Raw genomic sequence first — 13,260 nt, 5'->3', positions numbered from 1 at the left:
GGGGGGGGTAATAGGACCTTAGTAAAGGTTAGGTGTGTTTCAGGGATTTTGGGCATAGGCTGGGGGTACTTATATATGCATTTTCCCTATTATTTTTTTTTTGAATTTTATGTTTACTTTTATTCTTATTTATTTTCCATTTTTACCTTCTTTCTCTTCTTTCTTTTCCTCTTTAACAGGGGAATTTCAGCTCACGTCCACCACCAGGCCCGCATCATCCATTTATCACTAAGCCAACTCTCATCTTCAAATCACATACTTATCACCATAGCTTCACTTTTCACAGATTTAAAAATTTAGCGGTAACTCAAAATTAAAATCGAAGGTCAAAAAAGATTGAACTTTAGTGTAAAAATGGAGAAAAATTCATTCGTAACAAACCCATTAACTTAGAAGAATTTAATAACAAAATCATTGGGTGACAAACTAATTAATGGAGACAACCCATTTATTGAAATGGTTGCACGAATCCATCAAACTTCTTAGGTTAACATTGTTAAATCGAAATCAATATTAGTCTCTCCGCTAGCCAACACCGGTATCGGCATTTCGGCTAACTAGTGTTGCTTACTAGCTATTTTTCAAAGCATTGTTTTAAGTTCAATACTAGTAGTGGAAGCAAAAGTGATTCCGACGATGGAGTTTCCCATTCTCCTAAAGCTTCAATAAATAACATCGAGATATTGTTGATATCAGATCTCCTCTAAACGTCTAAGCATATGTAGTGGTCATGCAATGTATCCTATCTAAAAAGGCATTTTTTTTAATCTAAAAAGCATTGTTGAAGACAAAGAAAAAGAGGAATGAAAAATGAAAAAGAGAAGTAGAAAAGGAAAATATAAAAGGAAAAAGCATAATAGAGAAAAAGAATTATTTTTTTAATATAAAAAAACGTAATATTACGTGGCAGGGCGCGTGCAGATCACTACTTAGTGCGAATTTGAGTGTTCGATTTTAAGGGGATATATATTTCATTTTGAAAATGTCCAGGGGGTAATAGGACTCCCGTAAAGTATATGTGTAGTTGGTAATCTGGTGATAGGTTGAGCGGTGATTTGGCTATTTTCTCTTTTTGTAATTGTGGGTAAAAATTAAATTAATGAGTAGGCCTTTAACATTATGACACGTGTCCCTTCGTCTATCCTAAGGGTATATACATTCTCGAATATTGACGGTAAAGACATACACAACCCAAAAGTATAACGAATGATATTGACATACCATTTATGATAATTCGGGGATATATTTGTCCTTTTTCCCTTTTTAAAATAAAGAATTGAAGTGCAAAATTCTAATAGCGTGACAACAATGATTGAGCTATGCTCAACAATCCGCTTAAACAACTTAACTCGAATAAAATGAGTGTCTTATCAATTTGTGAATTATAGAAAAAGTAGTAGATTTTTTTCTTACTAATAGTGAAGATTTTGAGAGGAAAAATTGGAACTCAAAAAGCGATAGGATTGTTTGGTAAGGTGTATAAAAATTGTACTTCCTCTATCTCTTTTTATATGTCATCCATTTCTATAAATAGTTGGTCCATAATACTTGTCATTTTATAAAATCAATGCATAAATTACCACATTGTTCCTTTTTTTTTTTACCCTTATGAGTTATTAGCCTTGAAAACATAAATTTGACCAATTTAGAAAAACTAAGTAAATGATTTATGTTAATTGGTTAGACTAATTAATCAAAATAAATTAATTCATATTAATTGATTGAAAACTTGAGTTTCAAAAAAATTAAATAAGGATAGAAGGGTAAAGTTACATCATTTCTTAATACAAGTGCAAAATAAAAATGAAACATATAAAAAGGGACGGAGGGAATAGTAAATAAAGTTGGTATTTGTTATATTGATATTAGTAACAGTAAAGATTATTTGATTTAGATTTTTAAAAATAATTTTGACTTTTTACCTGTCAAATTTTGACTTTTTATTTGTTCCTTTTTACTTGTCAATTTTGACAAATCAAGAAAACACAATTTTTTTTTTTACTTATTATACCCTCAATTTATTTAGAGAATTAATGTTTTTGAAAAAGGTTAAACCTCTTTAATGAAGATTTTGAAAATCTATCAAATAATAGGGAAAATAGTAAACTCATTATATCAATTATTATTTTCTTGTAGGTGTACCTAGAAGTGTCAAATGAGCGGATTGGATTGAGATCGCAGATATATGGGTTGAAATAGAAATTGGCTTGGGTCTTCACCCGCCCAAATCTAATTTGGGCTCAAATGGGCTTAAAACGGATTGGGTCTTCACCCGCCCATAATCTCAATAATTTTAGGACAAATTACTTAAGTACACAACATTACTTTACCTATTCTCAATATTTCCCTACTCTTTTACTAAAATACAAAAATCCCTTATTTTTCCCCAATTCAACTTAACCGGATATTTTATTAGTTTAAGTATCCGCCCATTATTAATTAAAGTATCTGCGCTGATATATTATGCATCTGTCCGTTAATTTAAGTATCCGTCCGTTATTAATTAAAGTATCCGTGCCAACAACTTAATAATTTAAGTATCCGCCCTTTATTAATTAAAGTATCCGCGCTGCTATATTATGTATCAGAAAGACACTAAAAAAGGGATTTTTGGTAATTAATGAAAGAGTAGGGATAGGAAGTAATTTCCTTCTTATACTATGTGATTTGCCTAATTTTTACATAATTTTAATATATTATTATTTAAGTTTTACAACCACAATTTGAATTTCTACTCGAGAATTTTTTTTAAAAAAAGTTACAAATTGATAGATAAATCCTAAAAAACATATATAATAGATAGTAATCCATAACTTCAATATAGGAACCTACATTACATCAATGCAAATAAAAAGTCTTAAAACGAGTTGAAATTGGAGATTAAATTAGGCACAATTGAGGATTCTTTTAAAATGAGTTAAAGACTTGAATGAGTTGAAATTGAATCCGATCTAAATTGGGAAAATTGTATGAAATAACAAATTATTAATTCAAATTAAATGTTATAGCCATAGTTTATTTCATTAGTAATTCGCAGCAAACATCCCATTTTTTTGCCATCTGGTTTGATATACAATTAGCCATTTTCGGTATACAATTACCTATTCGGTATACAAATGTATAAAATGTGTTTGTGTTTATATAAAACGAGAGAAAAATGTATATACAAATATAAATACATATATTTTCGTCCTATACACTTATAATTATACAAATACAGATCTTATTATATAAATTATAATGTATAAATGAATTTATACAAAACTGAATAATTTGTATAAAATTGGATGTATCTAGCAAATTATACAAGTCAAAAGCTCCATAGCAAATATAAAATTTGCTACGGAACACAATTATGCAAATTATAAGTATAACATACGAATATGATTTTTATGTTTATTATATGTGCAAGTTAATCTTTTAAATTATCTTGAGCCTAGTCCATAAAATTCTGGACAAAGTTATCTATAGTTGAACTCATTATTGACACATGTAACAAAGGGGGTAATTTCAAGAATCACCTGATGCCACGTTGGAAGGATTGGTAGATTCTAGAACAAATGAACAAAGGCAAATAGACCATATGGGGCAGCAACGTGTTGTCCAAGTCTCAGATTCTTCTCTTTCTCTTTGGATTTCTGTAGAAAAAATAAGCAATCAATCAGAGAAAGGAGCAAAGAATAGCAAGTAGTACATATATAAAGATAAAGAATCCACAAACAAACAAATTTCTCTTCATAAAAAAGTGACCTTTTTTTACTTTCCATTCTTCCTTTTTGTTGTTGGTAAGTCAAAACTAGTCCTCCTTTTTTGTTTCTATCAATTATTGGTTTCACTTCTCTCTGTTTGTTTGTGTTTCTGGTTTGGGTAAGAAAGAGTAGAAGAAAGATTCAATTTTTAATCTGTTTTTTTTTTTTTGTTTTTTCTCTTTCAACAATAAATACCTACTTAATGAGGTTTAATTTTGGCCAAGAACTGTTTTTTTTTTTTGTTTTTTTACCCCACCCCCAAGCTCCCCTTTTTGCTGCACACGAACTCTGAACCTTAAAGTAGGAAGAAGTGAGGGCTGCTTACCGTTCAAGCTATTGTTTTCATGTAATCTTGTTGAATTCTTGGTACCCTTGGCTTTGATGTTGTTTGTGATTGTTGAAATATATAGCAGAAAATAGGTTGTTTGATTGTTGCTGAATTTTATGGCAGTTGACTATATAGTTTTAATGCCCATGAGTTTGATTAAAAGGGCTGATGGCTATAAGCTGCAAAATTTCTGTAGATAAGGAGGTTGTTTTGCCCCTTACACTTTGTTTGGATGGTTGTTACATATCGTTTCATAATATATTGTATATTGTTGTGTTGGCTATAAGCTGCAAAAATTATGTACTAAAGAGGCTGATTTGCCCCTTCCACTTTGTTTGGATGGTTGTTACATATGGTTTTATAATATATTGTATTGTGTTGTGTTGGCTATAAGCTGTAAAATTTCTGTAGCTAAAGAGGCTTATTTGCCCTTTTCATTTTGTTTGGATGGTTGTTACATATCCTTACATAATATATCTTATGTATTGTATTGTATTGTATTGTGTTGTATCGTATTGTTCTATATTGTTTGATGATATAATGTTTCGATAGATTTGTATTGTTTTCCATCGTTACATATCGTTGTACATCAAGAAAGATGGTAAGATAGTTGTGATTGTCAAAAGGCATCCCTTTGGTTGTGTTTCCTCTTACGGTTATGATTACATAGTTTTAATGCCCATGAGTTGCATGATTAAAAGAGCCACTGTCTATAAGCTGTAAAATTGTCATAATAATTCTAATTCTCTGAATGTCAAAAGGCATGCATCCTTTCTTTTCTGTCCTGTAAATTCTGTTTTTCATTATGTTTCTATTTTCTGTATTTGGATAGAGGAATGTCTAACCATCTGCTAGTTGATCCTAATTGGGCAGGTCTCAGATAAGATCTTAGGAATGTAAATTGTATTTGGTTTGGTTTACCATATAATTAATTGGTAGATTCTACTTTCTCATTTTCACGATTTAATGTATCTTTTGTGTTGTTCTTACTGAAATAAATAAAGAATGGATACAAGAGTTTTTGTATTATTTGAACTGCCTTATCATAAAGTTAAGTTGTTATAAAAGGTGCAGCACATCTTTATATTTACTGCAATATGTCCCTTCATGTGTGGCTCAAATTATTTTTTCATTCCCCAGCATGTGAACATACATTTTGATGTCTTGGTTAAAAAATAAACTTAAACTGGAACCTTGATGAATAATATGAAGCAAGAGACAGAGCGAAAACAGGTAATCTAGAAGAGAAAGGGACTCTTAGGTGTTGACATGTTTTCTTCTGTGCTGTTACTTATTTTGATTGAGTTCCAGATGTCACCCCCTTACACTATCTTTTTATGCCTTCTCTACTTCCTTTCTCCTTATGCATTCTTTTCACCATTAATTTTTTCCCTGTAGGGGTTGCATTATGTGTGAAGGAAGATGTTTTCCGGGGATGTTAGATACTTAAAACTAAAGTTCTAAACCATTTTCTAGTGTTTGATTAGGTACAAAATAGGTTGGTATATGAAAATCCTACAAGGTGTAGCATAGGCATGAGGATAGTATCTTCGTGAAATCGTTTGACTAGTGAAGGTTGACAATTACATATAAATACTGATTGAAGCAGCTGATATAGTGTGAATGTTGAAATACTCGTGAAGGAAAATGATTCTCTCGGAAGTGAGAGAAGTCATTCTACGAAAAGCATCCTTGAAGAAAATATTTCAGCAGTTCAAAGTAACCAAATACTAGAAAATGATTTCATCCATGAAATATTTTCCTTGGAGAACATTTTTTATCATAGGAACACACTTCTAGGTTTAACATAAGCCAAGCCTGAAAATTGGCAAACATTGCTGATAGGTTGGTTATCGAATTTAACCTAAAATGCTGAGAAATTGAAAATTTTAAGGAAGTCATTTCAAGTAATTTTAAGTAACTGATCACGTTTTTCCTTATGCTTTTGATATTTATTTGCTGCATTAAATAGAAATATCAACTGATGTTCTTGATTCAATAAAAATGCTTTTGGTTAAGGAAAGGGATCTCAACAAGATAGTCCAGAAGCAAATATTGTAAGCAAATTGTATTGATTGTAGCTCTCTATAACCAACTGTGTATAGACATAATTTCTTTTCTATATTACCTGATTCCTCAAAGTTTATTACCAGAGCTTTCGAAATCTTTAATATATTCGAAAGCCCTGTTGATTTACAGTTGAAATGTGGTCTAGCATCTACATTGGGTTTGCACTCATGTAGTTTTTTGAGTTTCTATTCAAATATAGAGAAGTATCTACGGATAAGTTAAAACTGCTTATGGTGTCTTCGTGGGAGTGATTGTCATGAGAGTCCACCTATGCCATGCCAAGTTGCCAACTCTGTCATACAATCTTTGCTTTTACACTTGAAGCTGATAACTAGCATATTTATGAGATTGATGTAGTTTATGTTTAATCTTTTCATTCATTAATTTCAGGAGAAATAAAGTACAGAAAAGAGTCGAAGTAAGTTTATATTGAGTACAACAACTATAATGGAAATCAACACTTATCAAACTCGCGCTGAGATGCTTCTTCGAAGCTACATTCTTTCAGATTCTTTCATTGTCTACTCTTCTGTTATTGGTGGTGTTTTCGCATGCAAGCTGGTATGACTAGTTCCTTACTATAATGACTTCTTCAAGATGAGGACCCTCATCGAATCCTAATTCTAATGGAGTGGAATTTTGCATTTCTGTGCTTGACTTTAATGTATAATCATGTTTAATGTGCTCAGTCTTTTTTTATTCAATTACCCAGACAATGTCTGAGTGGTGTGGTATTATTAGCAATAGGGGCCTCAATACAACACACCCAAAAACTCAGCTTTGTCAAATCTAGTCCTAATACTGGGCATCTGGAATTTGTCTTAGCTGAAACAGATCCTTAGCCTCTCCTGGAAGTTGTTGGGAGGTATGAATCATCAAATTTGATCATTGCTTGAAGCTAGCTCAGCAAGAAAATCTGCTACTTGGTTTCCCTCTCTGTACCAGTGATTCATTTGTATTCCTGCTCTCTTCTTGTAGTTGATGATGTTGTCCACAATTTGCTTAAGCTTCAGGTTTGAAGTGTCTTCCTTTGTCACCATATTGGCTACTAACATAGAGTCAAGTTCTAAAGTGAAATTAGGATGTACATAAAGGAAACACCATTACTGTGCTCAATCCTCTTGAAGATATGTATACTTTACTGTTTTGTATAACTAGCTATTTCTTAAATATCTGTATGTTTCAGGTATATGATCTTAGCCAGATATTCTCCTCTATTTACTTTAAGCGCTATGCTGGGCTCTCAAAATCACAACAAGTTGAATGGAATAACCGGTAATTAGTCACCCTTTTCTCCTCATTTTTACTATTCTTTGTCATGGTCAAGTAAATATAAAGTTTCACTTATGGTATAGGTTCATATCTACAGTTCATGCAATATTCATTACAGCCATGTCACTGTTCTTGGCATTCTGGTCAGATCTTTTCTCTGATGATCAGCTGTCTGGCCTTGTCATTATGCGGAGTTCCACTTTATCAACCTCTGTCTTGGGGGTGAGTGCTTTGTTATCCACTGATGTTCTTGTTTACCTGTCACTATTGGTTGTGTAGACAATAAGGGAGCTGTTAAAATGGCGACTAATTGGTATTATATTTGTTGGCAGAAATAAGGAGATGTATAATCTCAAGTTGGGTTCATTTTGGTTGCATTAGTGTATTTAGCTTTGGTTGTTAGGCCTTTTTGAGCTTCACTGAGCTGTGATCTTAGTTAAAGTTATCCATCCATACTTCTGTTACAACAACATACCTAGTGAAATCCCACAAGTGAGGTCTGGAGGTAGAGTGTACACAAGTCTTACCCTTACCTCGTGGAGGTAGAGAGGTTGTTTCCGAAAGACCCTCCACTCAAAGTGAACTATTTTAGTTGGGGGGGGGGGGGGGGNGGGTATTCTGAGAAATGAACTCGGCACCTCTTGCACCTAAGCGAGAATCATTACCACAATGTAGGGCAATCTGTTACATTGCTGAAATTTCTAATAGTTCTACTGAGCGTCCTTTCTAAGACACACATTACTGGAGGTTGTCATATTTGGTTCAATTCTCACTTACATGCATTTCTTGACAAGTAGGTTGTCAAAGGTTTAAAGAGGTAATTTGGCTGCTTTTGTATCTACTTCACAACAAAGCTCCTTTGCTATTGCGTGTTCACCTTTCTGATCTAACACCAGAAACGGTGGCCAGGGATCATCTTCTCAATAGGATAGGAAGAATCTAGGTTGTTGTCATTGTAAAATGAGTTGTCCAGCTGGGGTTCCTTGTATCCTCTCCCCTTGTTTGTCCTCCTCATCTAATTACTTTTCTCTTAAAGGCTGAGGCGCTTAAGCCAGTGAAAGTAATTCTTCATCGTTTTTAAATCTATTTTCTGGTCAAATTACTTTGCATTGTCACATTGCTTCCATTGATAACTTTGCCCAAAGCTTTGTTTATTATCTCACATCTGAATCACCCAGTACTCATGGTTTAGATCAGCATGTCACTTGTTTTTCCTTCCAGTGATTTTACATACAAAGAAAAGAGAGAACATAAGTTAGTTGGTCGAAGAATTAACAAAAGTAGAAAACCATTAGCATCGATGACTTGAACCCTTGACCACATACTTTTTTAACTTATTTCAGAAGTCAAATAGTGGGAAGTTATTTTGTATGTCATAATCTTTTATTAGCGGAAAACAGTAGCTGCTATGATATATTTGTTGGACTAAAAAATAACCAAACTGATTCTGTATCTTCTAATGTATTCTGGTTATGAGCGGGATTCATATGTGTGTGAGTTGCCCAAAATTATATTAGCAGGGGCCATGGTAGTTTCTCTGTGGCAGTTAAGGTCTAATCATGGCATCATAAATATTCTTCAATTTTTTCTCCTGTCAGTAGTATAATTGCTACACCAATCCAGTGTCTTGTTTTCATCTCATTCAGATTCTGGGGTTGAATAGATTTTCTTTCTAGCCTTCTTTATTGATGTAGTCGTCCTAGTGTGTCAAACATAAACTGCTTGATGAGGTATCTTTCAAACTGAGTATAACTATTACGCCAGTTAATACATGGAATTATGCCGACATCTTTGGGTAAGTAACCTGTTTGAGAAACGTAATAGCTTCAGATAGAACATTTAGGTGAGGTGTAAAACTGATGCCATATATTGTTTCAAAGATGCAATTCTCAGAGAATGTTAATCTCGAAACTAGTGCTGTATCTTTCTTTGTTTTTATATGTTCTGAAAGGTTATAATTTATTTTCATCGCCATTTATGTGTTCTGTACCAACACTTGTTTCTTTTGTAATAAGTTTTAATGTCTTCTTCATAGGTTTCTGTGGGATATTTTCTCACTGATCTTGCTATGATCCTTTGGTTTTATCCTTCTTTAGGTGGAATGGAATATGTAAGTGCTTCTTGTTTTCCTTCAGTTTAATTTAGACTTGGTTTGGTGATTGACATATTCTTTTTTCTTGTGCAGCTGGTTCATCACCTTCTCTCTTTGGTGGCACTGTCATATGCTATGTTGACTGGTGAGGCCCAGTTTTATGTGTACATGGTTTTACTTTCTGAGGCAACTACCCCGGGGATCAACTTGAGATGGTACCAATAGAAATATCAAATCCCACCCTTGCTTCTTTGCGTTATCTTCCACACGTTCCATTTTCTTGAATCGATCCTTTGTTTCTTTATAAGGTATCTTGATGTAGCTGGATTGAAAAAGTCGAAAGCATACCTGATAAACGGTTTCATGATGGTGTTTGTTTGGCTGGTATGTTAAGTATTAGCTATAGTATCTATCTTTATGCTGTCATGACCGATCGAGTAGACTTCTTGTCAAGTTTTTGTAAATGCTAAATCATAGATGGTTAATTTGCAGGTTGCCAGAATTTTGGTATTCATTTACGTGTTCTACCACTTCTACGTCCACTACGATCAGGTAATGTTGTAAATAATAAACGACTGCTTAACAGAAGCATCAAATTTGGTCAAGAAAATGGATTAATTGTGTGCTTTGTTTTCGTCTTTTGGATTGAAAACAGGTTATGAAGGTGTCTTCATTTGGGATTTTCTTGCTATGTGTTGTACCATTGGTACTTGCTGTGATGAACTTGGTTTGGTTCTGGAAGATTGTGAAAGGACTTATGAAAACTTTAGCAAAGAGGAACTGAAGTTTGGACCAAATTAACAATCCTCATATCACATATTCAAATACCTCAATTATTCTCCTTGTGTACATAAAAATTGAATACATGCAATTGACTTGCTGTTCTCAACAGGGTTCAATAGATAATATAGACGAAAATTGACTCATAAGAAAGCGTTCGGCTCCAAAAAGAGCACTATATACCAAAAGGTATCCTTCTCTAAAAGTACAGACCAAAATGGACATTTCGCTTATTTATGAGACAAATGAACTTAACTCGGGTTACTTCACCCAAAGGTTAAAATATATCAAAAAAAAATTAAAGGTAGTTTGCCCATAATTGTTTTATTAGCTTTTCATTAGAGCTATATCACATCTAGTTTTTAGGCGTATATTGTGGAGTTTATTTGATACATAAAATCTGAGTCTTCATCAATAGTACAAAAACAATAGTTTTTTTTTTCTTCATAAAGTGAATTTTACTATTTATTTGAGAATGATGGAGACAATGATTCTTCTTATGACTGATTTTTCTACATAAACAATATTTTTGTGCCAATGTCCATTTAAAAAATTAAATTTTTGTTCACCTTGAATTGTAATTGACTCGAACTCCCACTTTAACTCTTTTTTTTTTTTTTTGGTACTCTTATTATTGAAGAAATTCATGATTTTAATTATTAAAATAGAGCTCACAATACATTTAAAATTAGATATGATATAGTTTACATAAGAAGCAAATAAAAAGAATTATAGTTCTCGTGGGCGAACTAACCTTAAAAATTTTGTTATGTATTTTGACTTTTGGGATAAATAGACGGAGTTAAGTTTGTTTGTTGCAGTTCATCCATAAATAAACACAGTATCCATTTTAATCTATGTTTTTAAGAAAGGTCTCTTTTAATATGTCGTGCCCAACAATAAAATGTCCCTTTTTAAAGCAGGACTCAATAAAAAATCTGAAAAAAATGAAATAATACATCTTTTTTGGATCAGTTTTTTTTCTATTTAGAAATAATGTGTGAAGAGGAAGGAACAAATAGTAAGAATTAAATAATTAATCGACTAAAATTTCTTTGTTCATGATTCATACAAAAATTACCGGGCGCGTAGATACAAATGCCAGCGTTATTGATATCCCACATTAATGTATATAAAATACAAGATTAGCTAGCTAGAGGGACTACTCTATATTACTTAAGGATCGTTTGATTGGTGAGATGAAATAGATAAAATATTCTTGTGACTAAATAATAACTATTATCAAACGAAGAATAAAATAATTTCATGTCATAGAATATCTCAAGATTATTATCCTTATCCCACCAATCAGACGATCATAATTTTATTTTAACAATAGAAACATGAAGAGATAGATAAGTCTAGGTTAACGTGAGGATCGTCCTTTGTAGATTTCAAAACTTGCTTTGTGGAGGAATCATTTTGGGAATTTTGATGATTATAATCATTCAAAGGCCAAAAATTGATCTCCCTTTCATGTGGAAACTCACAAATTTCGCTACTAATTGGACCACCACCATCATCTTCTTCTTCTTCCTTTGTCATTCCACTACTTAAACTTCCTTGTGCTTCCTGAATTCACACAAAAAAATATAATATTTGAATTCGAGATTTAAGCTCTATGAATTTAACTTTAAGACGATTTTAGTATTGAATTTATAAAATGAAAAAACATATAAAAAAAAAAGAAGCTTTTGAACTATAAGAAATTGAACAAAAATGCGTTCAGTTAATAGCTAACACTTTTTGCCCTTTTCCCTTTTCCGTTAGTAGAGAACATTTTTAGACAAAAATATTGAGGGACTTTTTGTTCAATTTTACATAGCTAACACTTTTTGCCCTTTTCTGTTTATAAAATTATGAATTCTGACCTTATACTTTTTGTTGCAATGTTAGTGCATTTTAAAATGTAAACTTATATTTAACGAGTGGACTCCACCCAATAAGGAGGGTAAAATGCTCCTCACTCAAAAAAAATAAATAAAATCGTTTCTAGGATTTGAGCTCGATCAAGATATTTAATTAAGGGTAAATCATTTTTCGCTCAAAAAAAATTTGTTTCTAATATTTGAACTGATTAAGACCGGAAAGAATCCCGATCATTCCATGCGTCAATAGTAATGTAACCAAGTTGTCTTCAAATGAAGTATAGGAAACAAATAACTAGAAACTAAGGAAAATCATCAAATTACCTGGTAGTCATAGCAATATATATTATTTTCAGCAATATATGCATTGATTATTGCTTTGTAATTGGGGAATTTATCACTTCCAGGGTCTATTTGTTTGCTGCTCTTTGAAGGACCATGTTCTAATATTGTTTCACTCACATGCCTGCAAAAGTATAATAAAAAATTAAATGATACCACCATGATTGAGTCGCCTTTTTTGAGAAGCATTTTATTTTAAACGTCAGACTTTCTAGCACATATTTGAATTTAAATAGATGTTTGACCGTAGAAATCAAATATTTGTCTTTTCTTCTTCTTTAATTTCTTTACCAAAAAAAGTGACAAATTAGGTAGAAATATCATCTCAAAGTCCATGGAAATATTTACATTAAAGTTGATTAATTGTAGTTTAGCTGAGTCAGTGAACACTAGCTGGAATATTATTATTCATAACCAAAAGTCATAGTGTTTTGGTAAGCTAATAATGCAATAATTAATGAAATGCATTTATCATCTAGGTCTTTCCTTCTGCAGTCAAATAAATGGAATTTAAATTCATATATTAGGAAAAAAAGGAAAGGAAACAGTAATGATTATAAAAAAAAAATGATTAATCTAAATACTCTCCCTCTGTCACATTTTATATAAATTTAGGTATTACAATTAAATAAGTAATTTACAATTTGCATTCTTAATGTATGTGTTATTTTCTCCCTCTTTTTAAATATTTAGTTTTGAATTATAGTATATATTTTTTTTGTTTCCACTCGTGCTGTGTTTCTATTTAATTCAGATTCT

General features: G+C 32.1%; 2 protein-coding genes across 3 annotated transcripts; one reads left to right on the top strand and one right to left on the bottom strand.

Annotated features, from left to right (window-relative positions):
- Positions 1-3,639: 3,639 nt before the first annotated feature.
- On the top strand, positions 3,640-10,461 carry LOC125877051 (uncharacterized). 2 transcript variants are annotated; one of them, XM_049558356.1, is made up of 9 exons: positions 3,640-3,785; positions 6,538-6,708; positions 7,334-7,422; positions 7,503-7,641; positions 9,455-9,529; positions 9,605-9,726; positions 9,820-9,895; positions 10,004-10,063; positions 10,167-10,461. In XM_049558356.1, exons 2-9 carry the CDS (start codon positions 6,595-6,597, stop codon positions 10,293-10,295), a joined length of 804 nt encoding a protein of 267 aa, XP_049414313.1. In that variant the 5' UTR covers positions 3,640-3,785; positions 6,538-6,594; the 3' UTR covers positions 10,296-10,461. The 2 variants fall into 2 exon arrangements, with proteins under 2 accessions (XP_049414313.1, XP_049414314.1); XM_049558357.1 differs by having other exon boundaries at positions 3,660-3,683.
- Positions 10,462-11,539: 1,078 nt separating this feature from the next.
- On the bottom strand, positions 11,540-13,028 carry LOC125876612 (uncharacterized). Its single transcript, XM_049557832.1, has 2 exons — positions 12,484-13,028; positions 11,540-11,863 (listed from the first exon to the last, which is right to left on the bottom strand). Exons 1-2 carry the CDS (start codon positions 12,688-12,690, stop codon positions 11,621-11,623), a joined length of 450 nt encoding a protein of 149 aa, XP_049413789.1. The 5' UTR covers positions 12,691-13,028; the 3' UTR covers positions 11,540-11,620.
- Positions 13,029-13,260: the final 232 nt, after the last annotated feature.

The sequence above is a fragment of the Solanum stenotomum genome, chromosome 9 (genome assembly GCF_019186545.1).
Source record: "Solanum stenotomum isolate F172 chromosome 9, ASM1918654v1, whole genome shotgun sequence".
NCBI lineage: Eukaryota > Viridiplantae > Streptophyta > Magnoliopsida > Solanales > Solanaceae > Solanum > Solanum stenotomum.
Note: the sequence above shows the minus strand (reverse complement) of the source record. Positions and strands in the feature narration are given on the sequence as shown.